Consider the following 25,268-nt stretch of genomic DNA (forward strand, 5'->3'; position numbering starts at 1 on the left):
GCATGCGGTGTTATTTGTGTGCGTTTGGGGGAAGGGGCATCTTGAGTGTAATTGGGAGTGTATCCAGAGCATCGCTTCTGGGGGGTGCGGTTATCCTCCTGGAGGGCGGGGGGGGGGGGGGGGCGCTGTTTAAAAGGGGGGTATCCTTGGGCAGGGCGCTCGTGGTTGCGGAATCCTTCTAGGGGGGGGAGGTGTTGGCAAGGGGGGTGTATAAATCCCTGAGTGTGATTGTACAGCCGAGCTGTTGATGTCTCGTGTTCCAAATATTTTTTCGCGTGGAACGAAACTTTTTCATCTGTTATTATTATTATTTTTTTGTTGCCTTCTTGAAGGACCTCCAGTTACGTTTTCGCCGGCGCTTGTCCCGTCCAGACACGCGCTCCTTGAAGGGCTTGCGAAGCGACGTTTTGGTCGGTGTCCCTGCGCTGGAGTGATGATGATGATGATGATGATGATGCTTAGTGGCTTCCCCTTTGTAACGGGGTGGCATTGCACAGCGCAACGCCACTGTCGCAACGCCACTGTACAATCACCTCGCCAAAATAAAAAGAAAATACTTTTACGAAATTTTTGTGCTAGTCTGACTTCTTTGTTCGCATGTCTTCCCAGATTGTTCTCTGCTCTTTTCCCACCAACATTCTAACCTTCTTTTACTAACCTCTACTGCTGTCCAATTCACTTTTCCGCTAACCTTAAAGCCAAGGGCTTCCGGAAGCTGGATGGCTCCATCACTGAGGACTGGACGGATACTTTTGCACTCCGTTACAATATGTCGCATGGTTTCTGGCTCATTTCCGCAGCCTGCGCATAGTTCTTCCTGTACCGGCTCGCGGATAAGCGTTTTTGTCCGCAAGCAAGCCGCCCGGGCTTCAAAAAGGAATGCACTCCCTTTAGTATTATCGAATAATTTTTCCCTTGTGATCTCCTGCTTCCCGATCCTGTGGATATCTAAGGACTTCTTCGCATCCATCCTCTTTTTCCAGGTCGTTGTCTCTGTTTCTTTTACTTCATTTTTTACTGCCTTGGTCGTTTTCCCTGCACTTCCAGGTTTGATATACTTTGTCCTGAGCCTTCTGGTTCTTTTCCTTCATTGTGTGTCCACGCTTTTCATGTAAAGATACCGTAACACTTTGGCCGCCCATCTCTGATCATCCATATTTCTAAGTCGTTCTTCAAAACATAGTTTGCTCTGTGCTTCTCTCACTTCAAAGGATGCCCATCCCATGTCTCCCTGCAATGCCTCATTTGTTGTTTTACTGTGTGCTCCTAATGCCAATCGACCTACGGCCCTCTGATTTACTTCTAGCCCTGATTGAATCTCTGATTTGATTTGACACACACTACTGTGTTTGAAAAGGTGAGTGCTGGTACCATTACTCCCTTCCAGATTCCTCTCACTACTTCATATCTGTTATATCCCCACAGTGCTCTGTGCTTCATGATATAGGCGTTTCTTCTGCCTTTCATTCTTAAATGCTCCTTAAATGCTCATTCTTAAATGCTTAAACGCAGGCCAGCCAGAGGTCCGCCGCACTCGCTGGCTTTTAAAGCGTCATCATCGCCGATTGCGTCACTCTCCTTTTTTGATCGGCTGTTGTTGAAAAGCCCGTGTCGCCTAGAGTAGTAAGTATAATTTAAACTAGAAGTTTCACTTCAAATTTCACTTCATACGACCATCGATCGGTGAACCTGCGAGTGGCAGAGCGCCGTCACCGTCCCGACACTTTCGTCGGTGCTGTAGACGTATTTAGCGCTGCAAAGCTTTTTCCCCTAACGCCAAGTTGATCGCCAGAAGAGATCGGACTCATCGGGGACGGGCTGGTGACCATGCATGTCGCAAAACAATCGGGAACATCGAGCTCATTTCGCTTCTGTCAACACGCGATCCTATGGGACCCGCGCAGCTTTGTACGGGTCCCATAGTGCGCGGGTCCCGTACTGCCCGGAACCGCTTCCGCAGCGCCCCCTGGGCAGCGCAGGACGCGCACATCACCGGTAGCCCTTTTATCCGTGCAGCGGCGGGGTGGGGGTGGGGGCAGTTACTCGCGCAGCCAGGCTTAACGCGCTCAAACGGACGGCTCCGCGTTTGTCCGCTAGTGCGGAACTCCAGTGCAGGTTCAGTGTCAGCTGTATTACGTGTGGCCGAGCCCACGTTTATTGAGGCTGCGACGGCCGGCGATCAGCGCAGAACAGGGTGCCCCTCCTGCAGGCCTCGTTCTGAACGCAAGCTGGTTGACAACGATGACGGCGAGGCCAATGAAGGCGATTGCGTTGCTACGAGCCAATCAGCCAGGAAGCGGGCTCGTCCACTCCTGCTCTGATTTCCCCAGTTGTGTAGCCCGACGGCCGAAGTCAACATTCGGGATGTTCCGCGTGACGCGCACGAAGCTGCGTGCTCTTCCTTTTCTTTGCTGTCTCACCTCCGCCCTGCAGCTTCCCGGACCCCGCAGAGCAGCGACGTGTCTCTCTGCTTTTCAGGAATGCTGGACATTTTACCAATAGAACACTGTCGTTACTCGGTATTTGTACCCATACAAAAATATTGTATGGTCGGCTATAGAAAATCCATTTTATGGTCGTCTTTAGCTATTTGGCCCAATAATCTTTAGACTTTTCTATGGCTGTCTTTAGCGATTCGTATCGCCATTCCTATGGGTGTCTTTAGCTTCTTCTATAACCGGTTCTACGGCTGTCTTTAGCTATTCTTATCGACATTCCTATGGGTGTCTTTAGGTTCTTCTATAGCCGGTTGTATGGTTGTCTTTAGCTATTCGTATTGAAATCCCTATGGGTGTCCTTAGCTGCTTCTATAGCCGGTTCTATGGCTGTCTTAGGTCTTCTTTGGATATCGCTACGGCTATAGAAGAATCTAAAGACACCCATAGGAATGTCGATAGGAATGGCTAAAGACAGCCATAGAAATGTCTAAAGATAATTGGGCCAAATAGCTAAAGACAACCATAAGAAGGTTTGTCAATAGCCGACCATACAATATTTTTGCATGAGATGCAGCCAGAAGAGAATCACCACTACTTGAAAAACAGCGACAGCAGCAGCCGCTGATAAATTATTAGCACGCTGCCATGCCGGCATAGAGCCTTGCAGATCTCTAGAACTTGTCCTGTGGCACTTAGGTGCATTCTGTAATATATGCTCCGTGAACACTTCAGCGATATAGGGGGAGTGCGAGGTTGTGATTGCAATCACTTCGCCAGTTTTCATTCACAAAAGGCTTAAACACAGGCATTCAAGGAAAGCAAAATCAAGGGGTTTATTCATTCCATTCATCACATAAATGGCTACTATCTACGCTACTTCACCACCAGTAAACAGTTGTTCACATACGCCGATCGAAAAACACAGCACACGCATTCCAACACCCTGGCTCACGCTTAAGTGACTCGCTCGACAGCCACACTACGCGGCACATTCCCCGCGAACGTCCGCCGAGACACAAATACCTACAGGTGCTGGGTAGTCCATAGAAAAGAAAGCACTCAGAAGTCGTTCATTACAATCAGTACTCAACGCACACAGCTGCAAGTTCGGTGGCTAAAATGGAAATGCACTCTCAACAAAACAATGAAGATGGTCGCACACAATGCAATGATAAAAAAACGTTTTTCCAAGTTCACTCAATTAGTTCCTTGTAAGTTTTCTCAGTTCGCGAAAAAATTATTTTTGTCACATCACCGCGGCCAAATCTTCACTTCTGTCTACGTTGCAGTGCCCATGTGGTGCAGGGTAGTTTAGAAAAGTATTCGTGAACACCAAAAAAAGTCCTGCATTTCTCGCACTATAGAGTCTCATCAGTTCGTAAGATCACTCACCCTAGAGTTTTGCGTACGATGAAATTCCTGTCACAGTATCGCAGGTATCCATTTTCGCATGACTTGAAGTTGTTGAATTAATCGTAACACTGTCACCATAAACACAGAAATTCACGACACCAAAAAGCGACACATTTGCTTGGCGTCACACCATCTACACGAGCACATTGCCGTCGAGTCGAAATTCCCAGCACCAGGCAACACGTGCCATGCCCGCGCACATGAAGAAGGAGACGAAATGTGGCTGACTGAGTACATCCAGGTATAAGCAGGTCCATCGCGATAGCAAATAGTGCGGAGATACATGCCCATCTTTCGATCTTTTTCTAACTTGTTTGCTGGTAATTTTTTTTTGTAAGTACAAGATCGCTTAACATTTTGTTTTCTTCATCCGAAAAAAGTTGTATCTGTTCTCAGTACTCAGGGAACATTGTCTGTCACTAGCATTGCTGCGCGCAGGAATACTAACACAGCGCGGGCCGCACGGCCGTGTCCTTCGGTACCCATCGCCAAAACCAGTATGTCAAACAAACAAAAGAAAATAAAACAGGAAGCAGGGGTGTCCCCTATACCCTTTCATCGCTTCCCAGAATTTCTTCAACGCGCCTCCTTCGCCCTTTCTCAATGACTAATCTGAAAGTGGGGTCCGCGGGAGAAAGAATGCGGTTGTTCGCAGCTTCCACCATATTTCTGAGAGAGCGTACCCTGGGCCGCGAAAGTTATTTCCAATCTGCTTCGACGCTGTGAGGGCCGTTTTTAGAGAAGCCCGCTTTTTCACTTGACCACGGCAGCGAAGGGCCACAGAGGAATAATTCTACGAAATTGTACGCCTTTCGGTCAACGCTCATTTGCAAGCTTTGCGGACGCGCAGTATCCAAAGTTGCAACCTTAATTTGAGCGTTAATCAGTGGCTTCTTTTAATTGTACTTTTCCCGTATTGTTGGTATAATAAGTACCTAACCTTATTGAACAAATACGTTCATATAACCGGCCGATCAACCTCATCATCGTTATCCAATCTGTGTTGTCACTTTTCGATTAGCGGCTGGAAACTTGGAGCCGTATATTACTATGAAGTTAGTTAAAGAAGCCTTTATGGATGCAGGCTTGTAAGTTCTGCTCCAAACGCTTTCTTAATGCCGGCAAAATGTTGCTTAATTATCACACATTTAAAGGTTTACAGTTATATATTGTACTGTACCCAGCAGCAGAAGCTTTTATGGCTGCCTCACTTTAGCTTTAAAGCAAATTCTCTCCAATAGCTGGCAGAAGACATCCGTATGGTTCCAAGTTTGTAGACTTAGAGCTAAACAACGGCCCATAGCCAGTCAAATGAGCTTTTATGGCTTTCTCTCTATAGCTTTAGGACGAACTCTTTTCAATAGCTGGCAAAAGACAGCTGAATGGTTTGAAGTCTGTAGACTTAGAGCGAAACAACGGCCTATAGCCAGCCGAATGAGCTTTTATGGCTTTCTCTCTATAGCTTTAGGACGAACTCTTTTCAATAGCTGGCAGAAGACAGCTGAATGGTTTTGAGTCTGTAGACTTCAAGCTAAAAAATGGTCTATAGCCAGCCAAAAGAGCTTTGCCGTGGCTTGTCTATAGAACTAAAGCCATACATATTTCTTTAGCTGGCTATAGTTACCTGAATAGCTGTGACTCCATAGACTAAACACATTAGGATGTTCTATAATCGTCTAAAGAGAATTGTATGGTTTACAGTCTTTAGTGTAGGATCCATCAAAACTTCAATAGCTGGCTATAGCCTAATTTATGCCTTTTTATGGGTGACCATAGAGACCTATAGGCGGCCATAGCTCACCATACATTTTTCAATAGACGCCCATAAGGCATTTTTGTACGGGTACGCTCCAAGAATATTTGGCAGTTCGCTCATGCATGCTGGGAGTTCGACTTCCCTGGGTGAGTTTGGTGCAACAATCACGCCGCCTGTTTCGGAGCGCACGAATCGCTCCCGTGTTGGCGCAACCTAAGAGCACCGCGTTTCGTGCATGAAAAGCAGCATATACATTCCCCGGGTATTGCCTTGACGTGCTTTCAGGTGGCGCCCCGCGGCCTCTCACCCCGCCCGTTGATTTAAGGGGCGCGACGTTAGGGGGGGGGGGGGGTGCACATAAATGTAGACCACTAATGACGTCAACGAAGCATACATGCTGCGCGCCATATGACGACCACACTATAAAGGCTTCGGCCCCTGTCAAATAGGTTCGCCAAGTGCGTGCTCAACCAGTTTGCTTTTTCCATATGAAAATGGGAGAGTCCTCGAGCATTCCTTGTGCCCACCAACCTTGATATTTGTTTGATACCACAGCACTATCAAGAATGCGCTTTTGTTGTACTATACGTTGCTGCATGTGCTGTTTTGAGTGCCCGTTTTGACCCCAGTGCAGTTGGAGAACAGTCGCGAAAGAAGTGCGTCGACACGTCGCGACGCTGCACTCGATCAGTTGCGCCACTTTTTAAAACTAAGCGCCCAAACAACTGGGAAAAGAAAGGCCGTTAACGAAGATGCGAACGTAGTGGTGCTCAAGCGTGGGGCACAAAAGGCGCTAAAGAGTATCGCACGGGCACAAGTGCCGAATGGGAACGCCATGTATTGCCTAGACAGGGCCTTGTACACATGTGCTTAACAGCAAACATAAATGAAGCGGGTCAAACTCGACTGCGGTATTTGACACCTGTAAGTGCTGATTTTCATAGTATCACAGGAAGCATGGTTAGCGCGTTCCGACTTTTTTCTTTTCGAAAGACGTGCCTGAGGGGTGGCCGTAAGCCCCTCCGTCTCACGACGACGATGGTTGAAAGGCGAAGTTTTCTTGTGTGCGATTCCAATTGTGAAGTGCCAAAGTCAAAGCCGCGGCGATCAAAGTTCAAACTGCCTGCGAGTCGAAATTTAGACTCGGGCGACAGCCAATGAATCCCTCACGAGAAAGCCGAGCACCCCCCTCCCCCCAAAGCACCTAGCAGAGCATACGATACATATCCAAACCGCTCCGACCGTGTCCGAATGGCACAAAAGGATAGACGTCGGCTTCATAACACGAGGCACCAAGGTTCGATTCCGACCGCGGGAGGCAATTTCTTTCCTTGAGGCGTTTATGTAAAGTTGGCTTTCGTGTAGCGCGTTCTGCCGAGAGCCGGACGCCTTCAGGGAAAGATAGAAAGCACAGCTTTAAAAAAGAACTAATCCCGGAAATCTCGACTAACGGGAAACCTGGGGAGGGGCGAAGCATGCGTATAAGTATTCTTGGCGCCTTGGCGTTATTGCCCACGGAGGTGAAACCTAGAGGCACTAAATAAAGGTGCGTAGCTCGAAAGCGTTGGGGGTTAGAGGTATACAGCTTTGCTGTAAGGCCTCGTGTCACGGAAGCACGAGGTGTTCTAGCACGAGTCGTTGGAAAACGAGTGCCTCGGTGTGTTCTTCTAGTATACGCGTTACGTTCTAGCGCGAGGCAGAAACGATTGACCCGGTATTTTAGTACCGGCACTACATCGGCGACGACGTGAGACGACGACAGCCCCAGCCCCTGCAAAAAGCTTGTGATCTTCGCCTGTCAATGCTACGGCCCCTGTGAGTGCAGAAACAGACGAAGAGACAGCTTCACAACTGCGGTCTTTTTGAAAACTTGAGCACCCACTGCACGCGTTACGGCCCATGTAAAGAGGGCGATGTAACGACATTAATTATTAGGGCGAAAGCCTTCGCTCTCTCACCAAATGCGAAAAGTGACTGCAGTCGCGTCATCGACACGAATAGTGTGAAAATGGCTGCTGCTAAATAGAAACAATGAATTGGGTTGTTGTGGGAGTTGAACCCGGGTCGCCAGAGCAACAGCCGAGGCGCGCTAACCACAGCGCTAAGCCGGCGCCGTGCCGCAGTGTAACAAGAGTTAGCCTGGCAGGTGTGTGCGCTGTGACAGGTGCCCGTGGCGGCACGCGCGTACAACGGGTGCACGCGGAGAACGAGAGCGCTGACGCTGGGGCGAAGCTGGCATGCGAATAGCGTCCAGCCTTTGCCTCTGTCGCAGCGATTCGCGTCAACAGACGAAGAAATGAATGGACACACGCTTATTGAAAGAAAGAAAAAGAGAGGGAGAGAAGTACCCTTGACATGACCGGAGGAAGAGATAATTTTTCGCCGTCAAACCACGCAAGAAAACCTAAGTGCCCCAGAAGACATTTTTTTATTTTGTGTCTGAATTGATTATAAGCTAAATAAATACTGCAAATGTGATCAGCAATCGAGTCAGACGAAGCAGAGAATGGGCAGCAGCGCTGTATACGTCCCACTGTATATGCGCTGCATACGTCCCACGACTCTCCGCTTGTTCCAATTGGAGAGAGTTACCAGCTTTGGTCGCCCTGGCTGCTGGCCACCGCTTCCCCGAGCGAAGCCTGCGCCTCCTGCAGTTGCGGCAAGAACGGAACAGAACGTGTCGGCATGCACCGCTCAAGTGTATGCGCGCGCTTTCTTTGCTTCTTTCTAAGGGAACGAGGAAAATGACTGAGATCACCTCCAAAGCCGCGATGGACCTCTCCACCTTTGCTATGCGTCCCTCGCACTGAATTTGGACCTGCAAAATTGAAAGAAGGCGGGACACACATTTGCACTGCCCAAACTCGTGCGCGCATACAACGATGGAACAGCGCAAACTTGACGCAAAGAAGTGGAGACAGCATCAGTGCCCGTGTTGTTTACTCCTCTCCGTCACGTCAAGTGTGCGCTGTTGCACCACTGTGAATGCGTGTATACCAACCGGTGCAGCTGTCAACCCTTTTGCTTGTGCGTGCGTTCGCTCGTTTCCGTCGAAGGTATGCCTAATCACAAGTTACACCTTTTTAACTCGCACCACATGAAGTTTAGGGTTCATTTTCGGGTAAAACCCGATTTTACCCAATTTTTACACCCCGAACATGTTTAACAAGGAGCATCGGGTTAAACCCGATTTCTCTCCGAACTGACCTCTTCAAAGTGGCGATTTGCACGATTGTGGGCTGACGGTACGCCATTTTCAACCACACTTGCTCGAAGCAAGGCCCGCAAACACAGCTTTCGAAATCACCGAGTATTGGCGCGACTCCACCGCTCGCTACCTCAGCCTGGCAAACGCTGCACCGACATTGCTGTGCCCAGCTAACGCAAGGTGCGATGTCGATGGAACTTTCTGCTGGCCGAGGTACGTTCAACGATCGGACCCGTCTCGAATGGAGACCGACATGTTACGCATGTAAAGACGAATGTCTAAAAAATCCATGACCAGCTTTTTGTGAATAAGATGTTTCATTCCTCAGAAGTTATCGACTGTCATCATTACTGATCCATTTCCAAACAAACTCCAAATTTTGAAGAGTATTTGCTAGAAAACTCTTATATAGTACTCGCTATAACCAGCCTAAAACAAACACCAATTTTAATGCGTTGGAGTTAAGAAGCTAGTGATGCCTACTGATAAAGTAAACTGAGTGTATTACATTGAGTGTCTGTGATCTAGCCCGAAAAACCCGAATTTCCGAATGCTTTATTAAAAAATCTCGATTTCTCCCCGATTATCAGTTTGAAAAATAGCACCCAATTTTTACCCGAAGATTTAAAAAAAATATATGAAACCCGAAAACGAACAACCCTACATATACTGCACTGCAGTGCGGTTTCGTCAAGAACCATCCCGTTATGGCAGACGTGTTTAGACAGAGCTACGCGAATTTTTACATTCTGGTAAGGAAATCTGCCACGTAAGCTCCAACCCTTTCGCTCTCCTCTTTCATTAATTTCTAGAGCCCCTGGCCAGGAGCCAGGTGCTGCTGGCCGCATACGGGTCCCGCGAACAGGGAACCGCCCCGTCCGGCACCTAAAGGTGCCGCCGTCTTTTCGGGCTCCAATAAAGTTTACTGACTACTTATACCAAATCCGAACCTCCTAGCACCACTAGTTTTACAGCTATACAAACGTTTTCTTTTTCGGCGTGGGTGTGGCCGCGCGCGCTGAGCCACACGCAACTAAAACAAACAGCAAACTTGCACGACCCCTTAAAGTACATACGCGCGTTATCGCGTTGCCGTTCCGTTGCTGTTCCGCACAGGCAACGCTGATCCGCCAGGAGCGGAAGTCGCGCGGGCCGCCGAGAGGAGTGGTTTGCGAGTATTTTCCTGCTTTCCAGGCTGCTTATGGAAAATGGTGTATACTTATGCGGCGAGGACCATTCTTTGGCGCAGCACGGTTGAAGCTCAGGATACGCGGATTACGGTTTAGCGCCCCGTTCCCTTTCCACAGGTAAAAGGAAGGGAAACGGTGCACTGTAACTCGCTTTTATGGGATTACTTTTCGGTTGGCTGAAACTGTTGACTATACTTAGCAGTGCTTCCTTTTGATCAGTGTTTGGCGCGGCAGTGAATGCCTGCACTGTAACGGCACAATTCCACAGAAAACGCACACGAAAAAATTCTGAGACCAGAATTTTTCTGTTAACAGGAAGCGGCAGATTCCTTACGTGTCTTAGGTCACCTTGCAGGGTGGAGACAGTTGCCTTGAGCAATTCAATGTCATTCTGAAAACAGTGAATTTATAATCGGAAATTCAACAAGAGAGAGATAGCAGACAAACGACAGCAAGAGACTCACGTCTTTTTCGCGGACTTCTTTCTGAAGCTACAAAAAAAAAAGAAAAAAAGAACGAGCTGTTAGTGCTAGGGACAACGATGTTGTCACGCTAAGACGGGAAAACGTACACCTTGTGCACTTTCATCGGCGAATTCCTCTTGTGACCAGGTGTGCAACTATTCCCACAAGCCGATTTTCATTTCCTGCGGTTATTGACGCGGTCGACACAGGCTTGCGAGAAAGCTATGCACACAGGGGGTACCTAATCAGCGCCACGGATGGTCCTCGTGGCTACAGGGTGGCAAGAAATGCCCAACGCTCGCTTTTAAACCGACCTTTTCGCTGCTCTACATCCGCAAGGAATTTCTCCGTATGCGCTTCAAGAAATATATAGGCCACCATAAAACACTACAAGTTCTTACTTTAAGCTCTCATAATTCAACTCGAGTCCAGTAATGAGATTTTCGGCGAAACAAAGTTGCTAAGTTGCGCTTTAATCGTTGCACTTTGCTCGTTTTACGCGCGAAACTAAGTTGCGCTCTGCTCGTCAGCCATGATATAGTCAAATTAATCGGTACCCTTTCGCAGTGGCACTAAGAAACCTGTGGGGGTGTCAGGAAGTTCAGCGTGTAACTATTTTCGGGGGCCTCCCTGTTTCAGTCTTACACCTCTTGTACTGAGCAAGGTGGAGGTGAAAGAAGCCCGTTCTGCACTGACTGCCTGCCAGTTTTTTTTTTTAACGTCACATTTGCATAAAAAGGCGACGTAATTCTCTTTTCGTGTCACTTTTCTCAAGATTAATCATCATCACCATCAGCAGCAGCAGCAGCAGCCTGCCCAGGTCCACTGCAGCACTAAGGCCGAGGCCTCTCCCACTGACCTCTCAACCGGTCCTGTCCTGCGCTGCTCGAGTCCACAGTTTACCCCCGAATTTCTGTATTTCATCCCTTCATCGCGCTGCCGGCCTTCCCCTTCTTCTAGGCCCATCCTTTGGTACCCACTCTGTTACCCTCATTGTCCACCGCTTGTCGGTTCGTCTCACCACACGGCCAGCCCAAGTCCATTTCTTTTTCTTTCTTTGATATCTTCTACTCTAGTTTGTAGCTCGTTTCTCGTCCCCTGGTGTTATTCCTTATTCCATGGCCCGTTGAGCCGACACTGTACAGTGTGCTTTCCATTTATTTAGTAAGGCGCTGAATTTGCGCTCCATATGTCATCACCGGCAGAATGCACTGGTTGCACTACTACCGGTGATTCGTGAGCGGAGCATGCCGGCTAAACTTTGCGCTGTCGATGCATGGCCAGAGAGAGAGAGTGAGAGAGAGGCAGAAGAGCGCCTGCAGAGGCGCGACGTCAGCCCAGCTGGCGGTGGCATTGCGTGCTATTAGTCAATCTAGATCAGTGTTATTGATCTACGTAGTTTGTTTCTAAATACAGTTGCCTTATCGCGGCTGCTCTGACCTGATCTCCTGTCGAGGAATGTTTCATTTGGGGGAGCATTTGCCCAAATATTTGCTTTTCTTGAAGTTCACCTTGCTCTTGGACCGAGCTGACGCTAGCCACGAAGCGATATGCCCAAGCACCAGAGTGCGTGTGAAATAGAAATAGGAGCAAATAAAGCTAGTGTTAAAGTAAACAATAAAATAAGGAAATTCGGCCACCTTCGCAATTAAGATGCGAATTAGATTGAGGAAGCATCTAGCTAGGAGCTGGTGGTCTGCACTAGATTTAACTTGGCTTTTCTTGGGTCTGCCCATCTTTGATGCCGTCCCTCTCAACCAGGAGAACACCTGCGCGCCAGTGCTTATACACGCATTCCTGGGCGCAGCCAATTCCGGCGCGCGCCTCCCCACCCGAACGTCTGCGCCGCGCACTCCCCACACCTACTCGTCGGCTCCTTTCCTCCTCGCCGCTTTCCCTCATACTTCGGGGACTATCGTGTTTCCTCCTCTCCACCTTACTAGGGCGAGTTTTGAGCGACGCCAGGCACGGATGGAACTCAAGTTTATATAAACAGTGTCGCTGTGCTCATGGAGACGCAAAACAAGCTCGCTGCCCGCTTACAGTGCTCACCTCTTGTACGGTTCTTTTCAGGTCACCCACAAGGAAGTACGCTTCGTCGTAGCTCGCAGCAACCTGCTCGGAAAGAGGAACAGAGAAAGCGGTGTCTCGGTGAAACAGCGGGTGAAAACGTGGCCACTTCGCGGGTGAAATGTGATCGCACTTGTCCCCTTCTTTCGGGACCTGTCGGAATCACCTCGATTTCCGGGCCGAAGCATGCTTCGCTGGCACCCCGACCGCCCTCCTGCGGGTGAACGATGGGCAAAAAAAGGAACGGCGAGTTAGCACAACGCTTTACAGCAAAACTGCACGTGCCCCACATATAGCGCGCGGACAAATCGGAGTATACTTTCGCGGAGGGAGTGTGCGTGGTTACGGAAAACGGCTGTAATTGTTGTTTTATCAAAACTATACCGAAAGAAATTGTATGAAAATTAGCTGCTAAGACGACCCTAACATTACACCGAGTTTCCCCTACTTTTCGTGATTACGTAGTTCGCAGTGAAGTCGTAGACGTTACAGTATTCCTCTCTGCTGGCAGCACATTGGGGGGGGGGGGGGGGGGGGGCAAGACCATGTTTGTCAGTTATAATAAAACTCTAGGCCTTCCGAATTTGATTCAGTTATAGTAGCTACGAAGTATTCTCAATCGCAAGGTACAAACAAAAGTAGCTTGTTTCGTGCACAGATGCGTCGATCGAGGAGGAACTGCAGCTTGACTGCTCGTCCTTCTTGACGAAGTGGAAGGGAGGAGTTTCTTTCTTTTTTTTTTTTTTTTTGGAGGGGGGGGGGGGGGGAGTTTCAGCCATTACTTGTCTTACATTGGAAAGACCCGGGGTTGAGGGGGTGTGGGGTCCGAGCTCTTTCTTTCTGACAACACCGCGGTTGCTTCCAATCGCGGTTGAAAAAATGCACTTTTCTCGTATTTCCAATGCAGAAAGAAGTGGTTTGCAAAGCGCACACCGAAGCCGCAATTCATGGTTCGTTTGCCGCAAAATGTTGAACTGCACAACTTTAATTAATTTTACCCGCCGCGGTGGCTCAGTGGCTAAGGCGTTGCGCTGCTGAGCACGAGGTCGCGGCTTCGATTCCCGGCCGCGGCGGCCGCTTTTCTGATGGAGGCGAAAAGCAAAAACGCCCGTGTGTACGAGATTTCGGCGCACGTTAAACATCCCCAGGTGGTCAAAATGAATCCGGAGCCCTCCACTACGGCGCGCCTCATCGCCTGCGTTGCGTCGGCGCGTTAAACCCTACAATCAATCAATCAAACTGTAATTAAATTTGTCACTTCAATGCGATAAACATGCTTCAAAACGTTATAACGTATGCGGGTGTCGTCACTCTCACTAAAACTCTCGTTACAGGCGCGCCCAGAGAGCAGTGTCGCTCAGCCAAATTGAAACTGCAACGAGTTCTTACGTGAGAGTAACCTCTGTCCTGTTCAGGTGGGCTTTTCGTGTCACTGCCAGTGCACGCCTGCGCGAAAACAGAAAGCACCCAAGTGAAGGAATAAAAAACAAACGCCGAGGATAAGAGTGATACGAACGCCACTCTCGTAAGGGAGCCGTCTGAAAGAAGGTTTTTGCTGAACAGGCGATTGTTTGCATTCCAGAAATAAACCGCACAAAAGACATCAGCGTGACATGAAGCTGCTGCTTTTCCCAAGGTACTTACGGTCCGAGAATGCTCGAGCTGTATTGCTTTCTGCGCCTGCGAAACAGGAAAAAAAAAGAACAAGAAACGGGACAACGCAAATCAAACGTCAGCTCCGCATGGAAATGCAGCCCTTGCAAAATGGAGCTCAAGTAGCGAAACGACGGAAATCATTTTGAGGAGTTGCGTAAACCCGGGAGAAGCAATTTAGTGTAACCGTTTCGCCACTGAACATGGAAGTGCCGCGCCACGCTGCGCCAGTCCGCTTTTCCCGCGCCATCCTGCTCCAATATTGCGCCAGGACTGCTCCCAAGCGGTGGCGCAAAATGGGTTTGGAAACTGTGAGGTGATATGTTCAATGCCAGTCGCATTGCGCAGGGGGGCAGTAGGAGGGACTCGTCGATCAGCTGTCATTCACGATGAGGTGCTCTCCGTCGCTCCGAGTTTCTTGTCCCAATTTCCTGCTCTCCAAGTGACGGCGCGGTTTTACGGGACTTGGGAGTGAAATTGGGGTGCGGGCAATGCGTAAACTTTGGCCCTAAACGCAGCTTCACCGCACAGTGAACTGCGCCGTGGTGCATGCGTCGTCACCAGCAAGAGTTGCAATCTTCCCGCTTATTGTCAAAAGCGAAAAATAGAAGTTTTACTGTTCATCCGGACCTTAGCCATTTCATCTCATAGCGAGTGCGATTGCTGCTGCGAAGGTTAGATCCCGTCGTGCCCTGTCGTGTCCCGTCGAACAGGATGAGATGAGTGGCGCGACCCTGGCACAAGCGAGAGGGATAGCCGTACATCAATGTTCTTTTTTTTTTTATTCCCCAGAGAGGCAGCTACATTGATAGCGAAACTTAAACATTACTTAAATGCATATTTTCCATTCCCTACCCACAGGGCTTTTTAGCCTCCTCTCTGCAATGAAGTCATTCATTCATTCATTGGAATCCCCCCTCCCCGCCGTCCTCCCTCCGGTGAGCCCGCTCTCTCCGCTAAAAAAGTTCATAAACACTGGCACGCTCGTTAAAGGAATGAGCACTACGAAGTTGGGCGGAACTTTTTGCTTAGAAGCATCTATCATTGGACATTTTCTCTCGTTTTTTTTTCTTCGTTTCCATTTGTGTAGAACGAAGGTAAACCGCTCTTCTTAGGTGCAACAGAGGCCATCATCGCCTACCTTTGGTTTTCTCTTGGCTGCTCCTCATTGCTGCAATGGTGTTGTAATACAAGGGACATTTCTTTTTCACTCGTCTGAAGCCTAGTTAGCTGTAGCCATTCAAAACATCCCTTATCTCTAGTTCCTTCGTAGTTATTGCTGTGTCGGTTCTGATGCTTTCATTCCAGAAACGTATATTTCCTTTCTTGTTGAAAAAGTGGTCGGCTCAGTACGGATCGAAGGATGAGTAAAATATTTTTGAATTTTTTGTTGTTTTTTATGTGTGTGTATTTACCAGAAATGAAAAATTGCCAATCATGATGTTTGACTCTACAAATCTGCTCCGAAAAAGTCTTGCTCAAAGTTCGCTTTTGGTGCTTCAAAGCTGCTCCGAAACTCCCCTTTTACTGCTCTAAAGCTGCTCCAAAAGAGCATTATTGCTGCCCCCTCAGCTGCTCCGAAAGGCCCAAGCACGCTTCCACCCCTGGAACATGCGTCGTAGCGGCGACGCTCCTACTTATGAGAAGGAATTTTTCGTAGTACCAAACTTGTACCGCAGAAAGGCACTGAGTTTTGGGTCTTTTGGAGCCACCAAACAACAAAAATTAAGTTGGTGAATTCAAAGCAAAAGCGACGCTTAAAAATCCAGAACGTCCGAATAAAGTTGGCTCCTTTGAATGTAAGCTTTACGACAACAGAGAAGGCTTCGCGTCGTAGCCGTAACATCTTTTAAATCCTGAACATGTTTTGGTCGACCTTTTTTTTTGCTCTGTTACCATGGCGACCAGACGCACTTTCGTCAAGCCCTTGATTACAGACGCAACAGACAGAGCAAAGAGGTATCGCTGCCAAAGATGAAATTTCTCAAGCGTCTCATCAGTATAAAAATTACAATAAAATACTCTACGCGGTGCGCACGAGGCGTTCGGTTCTATGTGAATCCCCTGTACCCACATTTAAACTTATTTCGAAGGAAATGTATATCTATAGACGACGTTTAAACTCAGAAAAGAACACTCAGTGATTCAAATTTGCACCGTTATAAGTAGGCACGGGTTGGGGCCTTTTCATTTTCTGTAAGCATTTGTTTTCCTGGCCCCGAAATAAATGAAGTAACGTGAGCCGAATCAATTGTTTTGCTTTGTCTTGTTTGTTCGTTTGGACCCATACATGTACCATGTTGAACGAGGGAAAAGCCGCATATGTAACGCTGAGCCCTCACATCTTGTCAGACAAAGCAGTCGGCAAATCAAGCCACGCACAGGAGGCACTTCAATTGCGATCAGACAGTCGGCATCTCTGCTGCGTTCCAGAACTGCGTGGAGGCCGTGAGCGACCTGAGCCGTCTGTTCGATTCCTTTTGGCGAGAAAGGAGCCACCTGGAATTCCTCGTGGAGCCTCGCGAGGCGCTCGTCCAGCCGAGCCCTTTCCTGGAGGGCACCGTGCATCTCCTGCTCGAACTTCCTCTGTTGGGAAAACGAATGCCAATGCACAAACAGTGTCGTCTGCATGGAACTGAAGGAAATTAAAGCGCATACCATCCACTGGCCGTCCATGTTTTCTTCTGGCTTCTTCGTGGCTTGCAAGAAGTCCGCTGCTTCGGAGTTGCTGAACAAAAAAGGCAAAACATTGTGTTGACTCCTAACAGCCGTATACGCGCAATATGGAATGCAATATAATAACGCGTCGGTTGACAGTTCGCTGGAACTGCTAACAACGGCAAAAGTGGTACCAGCCTGACGCACTGGTTGACTTCTGGGCTTCCAGTTTGCCTTCGTCTATATTTTAGCAAGGCTCGGTATTCACGCGACAGCTGCCAGCCCTCCCAGGATAGTTCGTGCGTGCCCCAAAACGCCGCCCACTCAGTATACACACGTGCAGTGTGGTGGACCCAGTTTTTGATCTTGCGCACACACCACCGCACATACGTAACCCGCGCACAAGGGCTCGTAACTATAGGCTTCGAAAGCCGCTCAGAAAGGTGAAAGCGAAGCCCGTTTTCACAGGTACGTATAGTACGTCACGATGAAAGAGTGACTCAAGTCGAGGGCAATGGTATACCGCCGAAGCTTTTGATTAACTAATATCAAATATTTGACTCCTTAACCCTGCTAATAAGTATTTTACTGGAGATTGCGTGGGATCATCGTATTCCGAGACTGGTTTATTTTGTACGAATGACATGCCTTGTCCGCGTACCGTTGCATCGCTGACACCTTCACGTCAAATATACATTGTGGCTGCAACGTGTGAAACCCTTGCGATTTTTCTGCCACCTGGGCGCCAACGTTCTCAGTAAGCATGTACTATCCATGGGCATGCCGCCATGTTTTGGAGGCAAAGGGATGGGAATTGTAGAGGTGGAACTCGTTGCTTATACTTTCCCACCTCGCACTCCAGAGCCGCCACCCGTAACCAGGGTCTTGGAAGGGGCGCTGGCTCGATTTATCTTGTTTCTAGAAGTTGTATATAGAGCCACTAAATAAGCTACGCTTCATCTAGTGGCTCTAGTTGTATATACTGACCTATGGACTACCAGCATTTGAGTTTTCCCCATAACTGTATTCACGATGTCGACTGTATCACGGAGGAGCGAGCTTGAAAGCGCATTTCGGGTGTCACGCAGAGGGTACAATTGTCTTGACTTAGCCAAACAAATAGTATTCTTAATTACTAGATTATGTGGGGCATTTCAAGTGGATAAAATGCTGTCAGTTAAAATGAATGTGTTCGGAAAAGGCAGGGCCGACCTCAGACGCGGAAAGAAACCCAAACTCTGGTTTCTAGAACCACAAAACGCAAAAAAAAACCTGGGGGCTGACACGAGCAGCACAGCTCTGTTTCGGCTGCCGTTTGTGTCGCTCAATCAGCGAATCTCGAGTTCATCCAGCCAAAATCTAATTAGTATCGGCTAGCGGAAGTCACGAGATCTCTTTGGACACCAAAATGATCCGGCTACGCCTAGAATTAATCTGGAGACTACCATCAGAAGATCCGAGGCTTCACCAACCGAACTGGGCCTACTTTGAAGAGCTGGCTACAAGCCCCGGCGCCTCGAGCTCGAGCGCAGCTCCAGCTTGCGTTACAGACAACCAGGTTAGTGCACGTGCTTCAAGCTCGCCGCCTGTTTGCGCCGACATGGACATAGATCCGCTGAGCGGGCGCACGCGACCGCCAGACAATCGCTGCGGTGATTAGGAGACTTTAGAGCTAGCACTTCCTGTTGCATTGATTAGGCGCTCAATAAGTTTGCAGATGGTGGGCGGGAGTGAAATTGGACGAAGGTTGGTCAGGACAGAAGGGTCTTTGTTTGGCTTGGGTACTGGATGAACTAGCGTCAGTTTGAGGTCATTGGGAACGTCGCCCGAGGCCCAGTAAGTATAATTATATCTAGCAGTATTAAGTCTGCCGACTCATCCAAGTTACGCAGGTGCTGCCATGTCACACCATCATGACCAGGTGCAGAATGTGGTTCGCCCTGGTGAAGAGCCGCTTCAAACTCTCCCATGGTGAATGGGGCGTCGAGATCTCTATCCACGTCTGGAACCATTATGGTCGGCAGCGGGGCGTGGGGACTGAGAGAGGCGTGCGGGAAAAACGCCGCAATAAGGCGACGCTCAACGTTCTCTGGCGTGTCTCGGAGAGTGAGCGAAGCAAACAACGTGGGTTTTTGCTTGCGCTTGCCCGACAAGCTCCGAAATGTGCTCCATAGTTTGGAAAGACCTCGTTCTTTACCAAGCTTCTCACAAAGGCTATGCCAATGCTCGTTGGAAAGGGCTCGTTGGTATTCTCGGATGATCGAATCCGGATCAGGTCTTGCTGACGTTTGCCGTTGGTGAGGTAACGAGTGGTGAGAGATTGCACGCGCTTGCAGAGGTTAGTGAGATGTGCGTCCAGGGCAGGTGTCGAAGAGTCGCATATGGTTTTCTCTGTAGCCTGCAGTTTCGCACACTGTATAGCCGCAGTGAATTGCGACGGGGTAGCCTTTTCAGGGATATCAACGTTTGTTCGAAGGGCTGTCCAGTTGATGCGTGAAAGGCATTGGCGAGCGCGAAAGCGCTTTCCTCGAAGAGTAAGGAGGATCGGGTAACGATCGCTTCCCCAAGTGGTGGTAGGTGCTCCACGCGCGAATCACCCAGTAGTAGAAATGGTGAGGTCAGGTGAACTGTTATTTTGCTTGAGATGAAGACCCACCCTTGTGGTTAACGTAGGGTCATTGAGAAGGGAGAGACCACAGTCGTCAATGGCCGCCTCAAGGCAGGAACCTCGGCTATCGGTAGAGGCATATCCCCATGTGGTACTTTTCGCATTAAAGTCGCCGCCGAGGATAATGGGAGTGCGGGGGTACTGCGATATGAGGTGGTGTGGCCAATTATAGTTGATGGATTTTGGGGAGCCGGTGACTGGACGGTAGTACACGGATGCTGCAATTATTGGTTTCCCGTCAGGTAGGCGAACCTGCACGATAACCACCTCGTGATCTTTAGAGCATTGGCCTGGGACGGACAGCTTGCAGCAACGTAGGTCCGATCGTACCAAAACAGCTGCTTGTTCGACCACTAGAGGCTGGCCGAGTGGTGTGGTCTTGCCACGGTGAGTTATGGATGGTTCTGAATAACTGGTGTATCCTCTGAGTTTGGACATGGATCTGATTTCTTGAAGGAGAATAAGAACAGGAAGAATTTGTGATACTCGACTGGACAAAATAGAAGCCGATTGATTGAAACTACGGCAGTTCCACTAAAACGCAAAGGGACCGCTTCATTGTCCAAGGGTCGCACAGAGGGTTATCTTTCTAGGCGGTTCATCGCCTTCATTTGGTCGACCGGGTAGAGTTCGGAGGTAATTCATCATAGCCGTTGTTTGTTGCGCCCAGCGTATCATTGCTCGTCTCCTGAAAGCAGGTCCATTGTCAGACACAAATTTTACACCATTAAACATCTCTCTGTTCAAAAGCGCTATTGCAGTATTTGCGTCCTCCTTTCCTGGTTTTGCAGCCACTATCCCGGAGCATTCATCGATACACAATAAGAAAGACTGTGTCCTTCTTACCCCTTCACCCTCCTTTCTGAGCTCCGCAAAATCGACATGTACTGTCTCAAATGGTATTTTTGAATGGGCTGGCAAAGTCATAGCATCCATTTTCTGTTTGTATTTGGCCTTGTTGATTTGGCATGAGTGACAAGAGCGGACTTATGCGCTTACATCTCTTTTCATGTGTGGCCACGTGAACCTCTTCCTGATCTTGTAATAGGCTCGCCAGAAGCCGTCGTGACCTTCTGACTCTGGACTGTCGTGGTAGAGCTCCAGAACTTTTCTGAGCAGTGTAGGTGGGACGTGAAACCGTCCACCTACACACTGTAGTTCTTCTGTTCCTTCCCACAACCTCAGAGCAGTCAGTGCATTTACTTCTTCACCAGTCTTGCAGCTTACGTCAATAGAAAGACGGGAAAGGGCATCAGCATCTGAAAGCAACTGCCCGGATCGGTGAAATACGCCGAAATCGAACTGCTACAATTCGCTGATCCAACGAGATACTCGTCCTTTAGGGACGACGTGCTAACCAATTGTGCTAACCACTCGACGTATATAAAAATACAGGAGCAAAGAACTTGGTCCATCGGAAGCAAATTACTGTCAACAGAAGAGCGGAACCGTGGATGATTGTCGCGCTACTTGCCGCCATGTGAGAAACGCAAGCGGCCTCACTACGCACGCTATTTTGCTGAAATAGCGTCCGCTATTCTTCCGTCCGCTAAACGCAGAATCGGCTTAACGTACGGCGCATGCACAGTGGGAACGACGCAAAAAATAGCGTCCGCTAACTGTTTGCGTACGGCTGCGTACGTTATTCTAAAGCAATCTCGTGTTTAATCGCCGTAATGGTCGCTGCAGCCTTCAACCTCAGGTTGAAGTTCAACCTGAGGTTGAAGTTCGACCTCAGGCAGGAGTTTTCGAAGACGGCTCGTCTGTACACAGTGGCACCGAGACGCGCTGGCGTTTCGGGGAGAGAGGGGAAAGGCTCCGCGCAGCGGCACAAACCTGGCGATCGCGCAATGGCTCGGGCGCCAGGATCCCCACAAGCTGCAACTTTGACTACTGAAACACCGGTTACTGACACTCACCAGCTCGACCATCTATGGGCAGCACGAAGAGGACCAATCAAACGCTGGAAAACCAGAAAAACGAACCGAAAACTAAAACTAAAAATAGCTCGAATTACTAAAGAGGCAGCAGAGTATGCCCTAACACTGCAAAAGCAAAATTGGAGAATATTTTGTAGTGAATTAAGTGGCACGTTGAACACTAAAAGAACGTGGAAAATACTACGACATCTACTGTGCTCAAAACCATCCAAGACCACGACGCAACAGCAGGTCCAACGCCTGGTGCATAACCACCCAAACCCACCGGACCAATTATTGCAAACTATACAAAACAAACTATTCGGCATAGATACAAAACAAACTATTCGGCATAGAACAGCGGCAACAAAATCACCCTCCGTACCGAGGCAAACCGAACGCAAGCATGGACGCCCCTTTTACAACGCAAGAGCTACAGGGGCACTTGCGCGTCTGACCCGTAACACCACGCCAGGCAAGGACAGAATTACCAATAAACTACTACGAAACCTGAACGAAGACACGCAGGAGTCCATCCTGGAACTTTTCAACAAACATTAGCTAGCCGGCAACCTACAACCACAGTGGAGGTACGCCGACATAACGCTAATTCCTAAACCGTACCGCTAAAATTCGACTGGGTCCAATACAAACGGCCACATTTTCAACACCGTCGAAAGGCACGCCTAAAGGCTCCGTTATTTCTCCCTTACTATTTAATATTGCCCTGCTTCAACTGCCTTCCCAGCTTTCAGATATCCCCGAACTAGATCACGCCTTTTACGCCGATGATCTTACAATCTCGACGAACACGGGATCAGCTGGAGAACAGAAGGACAGACTTCAACAGGCCATAGCCTGCGTGGCGGAGTACTTGGAGAGACGGGGCCTTGCGTGCGCTCCTACCAAGTCAGCTTTACTGCTCCTTCGGGCACGCACACGAGGTAGACCACCCAACACAACGCCCGACCCAACCGTTAGTATCCCATCCAGCCCGGTACCTCAAGTCACATCACTTCGCATTTTGGGAGAACCATTTCATGCAGACGGCTCAGGTACCGACTTATTACCACAACTAAACACCACGGTCATGCAGTTGATGCACTTGATCCGACGGATCTGCACCCAGCAGAGCGGTCTTAAAGAACAGAACACCTGCTGCATCGTTCAAGCACTGCTGACAAGCCGCATCGCCTATGGCACCCCATACGTCCAACTACGCCCCAAGGAACACTCTAAAATAGCATGCCCTAATTCGAAAATCGTATAAGCTGGCCGTGGGACTCCCCGCTTTTACGCCTACAGACAACCTTCTCAAGCTTGGACTCCATAACACCTTGAGCGAAATTCTGGAAGCGCAACAAGCAAGCCAACTAAATCGACTAGCTTTAACTCCAAAGGGCCGCGTTGTTCTGGACAAACTGGGCTACCCCATCCCTACACCATCTAACGCGCCTACCCGGATCCCATCAAACATACGAACCAACATCAAAGTAGCCCCCATTCCAAGACATGCACCCAGAATACAACAAAGGGAGAAGACATGCAAGAACGAGATACTTAAGCAATAAATTCACCGACAACGCGGATGTATATTATACAGACGTCGCAAGAAATCCCGACCGCCAGGCCCACGTTGCAGTGGTTGTGGGTTCCGAAGGGACATCACTAGCTCTCAGCTGCAACAGTCCGAACAACCGACACCGATGTCGCAGAAGAGACAGCCATCGCCCTAGCGGCCACCTCCAGCAAAAAGCAAATTATTAGTCATCACTGACTCGCAACAGGCGTGCCAGCATTACCTATCAGGACGAATATCTCCGCATGCGCTCACACTTCTAAATCACGCCAATCCTCTCCCGACCATTCACATTGTTTGGACGCCTGGTCATGCCTCCCTCCCCGAGAACGAGGCGGCTCACCCGCTGCCCGCGACATTTTACACCGGGCATCCCCAAGGGAGACCGACGGCACACCTCCAATCGCCTCGGCCAGCCACCCAGTCCCAAAAACATAAAACATACACGGACATCTTATATCATTATCGCCGGAAGAAGACGAAGAAGAAGAAGAAGAAGAAAGAATTTATTTGTCCTGAGTCTTTACAGGGACGGGAGCAGAGGCTATAGGCTTTGCAGCCTGACAAGGGCCTCTGAACAATAATGAAATATGATATCGCAGCATTTCACACAATAAAAAATTCACATTACAGAGTAGAGCTTAGAAAACATAGGCTTTCACTTAAAAAAAAAAGGAGCGCCTCCTTTACCCTCCTCCTCACCCATCACTCCATACACAATACTCTCGAATCTGGCGCCGAATCCAAACACAGACCTACTACAACATGACAACTTTGCATCATATTTCACCAACTGTGTTTCCCTACAACTGCACAACATGAAATACACCAAACACCACCTATCACCTCGTATGGGAGTGCGTCAAACATCCCAACCCAATTCCATCACCTACATTGGAGCAGTGGGAGCACAGACTGACCAGCTTCCAGCTCGAGGATCAGGAGTACCTGATCTCCCGGGCGAGGGCTGCTGGGGGGCCTGAAGGCGGCCTGGACTGAGGCCACCACCCACTCTCCTCAGACAAATAAATGCTATTCCTCCTCCTCCAAAAAACAAAGGTGGTAAGGTTGGTGCGCATAAAATCTGAGCAGCAGGAAAATGGGAATCGTGCAAAAGGTGGCCGTAAGCTTCAACAAGTCATTGTCATCGTTGTCATTGGCGATTCTATTGAGCCTCCCCATTAACATTCAAAATACGGTAGTTTACTGTATCCCAAGCCTCCGGCCGACCCCAAACTGCCCCAGTGAATGCATGGGTGCACCCAATGCTGCCGCCTTGCCTACCTGCGTGTTCACAGTTCCTTCAGTGCGGCCACTTGTTCCGCCGACGGTTCCGCCGACCACACGCCGCTGTCTATGGCAGGCAGCAGCAGCAGCAGCAGCACACGCACGGAGCAGGAACTAGCGATCTCTGGCCTGCCCGCTTCCTATCGGTCGCCAGGGGAAACGCGATAACTCGTTGAATGTTTTAAATGCATAGCATTTTAGTAACTCACAATGTCACGCGGCGTTGGCGTGCGCTGTCGTAGTCCGCAAGCGCGCCTTGTCGTAGTCCGCGTCCGCAGCCAGGAAGAAATAACAGTTTCCGGCGCCCGGTTTCGAACCCATGACGCCGCGGGCGGAACGCAAGGTGCCCGGCGCACAACCGACCGAGCCACGAAACCGACACAGATTTCGATGCACCGAACGCGCCTTATATCCTTCACTCATTTCTCGTTTGTTTCGAAAGCGCCACAAGTTGTCCCGCGCTTCCAAAAGATGGCGACACGGGTCCCGCGATCAAGAGATACGACTTGCCGGCGCACCCCCTCGGAAATGTTTCCATACGCGCCCAACGCGGCGGGGCATAGTCCACGGAAGATGATTTCTGCTCGCTCTGCAGTGGTGGCCTGAAAGTGTGTCGGTGCTCCCGCCGAATCTTGTGAGCACAGTAGCTGAGGTGCAGTCAGAATGTGGTGCCTGCCACTCCGCCGTTAAATGCCAACGCTTACCGTGGCGCACACCCGCGCGTGTCGTGCGACGAACGTATACACCATATACAGTCGATCCCGCATATATCGAACCCAGATATATCGAATTATTGCTTATATTGAGCAGTCCGAAATCCCCTTGGAATTCCTATGCGAAAGAAAATATTTCACATATCGAATTATCGATGTATCGAACTTATTTGCAATCCTCTTGGAGTTCGATATATCTGGGATCGGCTGCATATAGCAGGCACTCTTGTTAGCTGCACGAACAGTGCTTGC

At 49.2% G+C, this 25,268-nt stretch overlaps 1 protein-coding gene across 9 annotated transcripts; it reads right to left on the reverse strand.

Annotated features, from left to right (window-relative positions):
* Positions 1 to 7,365: 7,365 nt before the first annotated feature.
* Positions 7,366 to 24,466, reverse strand: LOC144142363 (uncharacterized). Of its 9 annotated transcripts, none has more exons than XM_077673818.1 (11): positions 24,301 to 24,465; positions 16,851 to 16,920; positions 16,692 to 16,778; positions 14,184 to 14,219; positions 13,929 to 13,985; positions 12,706 to 12,759; positions 12,522 to 12,584; positions 10,470 to 10,496; positions 10,340 to 10,396; positions 8,366 to 8,425; positions 7,388 to 8,255 (listed from the first exon to the last, which is right to left on the reverse strand). In XM_077673818.1, the coding sequence occupies exons 2-11, from the start codon at positions 16,866 to 16,868 to the stop codon at positions 8,196 to 8,198; spliced, it is 519 nt and encodes a 172-aa protein (XP_077529944.1). In that variant the 5' UTR covers positions 16,869 to 16,920; positions 24,301 to 24,465; the 3' UTR covers positions 7,388 to 8,195. The 9 variants fall into 9 exon arrangements, with proteins under 9 accessions (XP_077529950.1, XP_077529952.1, XP_077529946.1 ...); XM_077673819.1 differs by having other exon boundaries at positions 7,991 to 8,255; positions 12,706 to 12,753; XM_077673824.1 differs by lacking the exon at positions 16,692 to 16,778 and having other exon boundaries at positions 7,366 to 8,255; positions 24,301 to 24,466.
* Between the last annotated feature and the right edge of the window lie 802 nt (positions 24,467 to 25,268).

Source organism: Haemaphysalis longicornis, unplaced genomic scaffold (assembly GCF_048455015.1).
Source record: "Haemaphysalis longicornis isolate Haplotype H1 unplaced genomic scaffold, Haemaphysalis longicornis Haplotype H1 scaffold_6, whole genome shotgun sequence".
NCBI classification, from domain to species: domain Eukaryota; kingdom Metazoa; phylum Arthropoda; class Arachnida; order Ixodida; family Ixodidae; genus Haemaphysalis; species Haemaphysalis longicornis.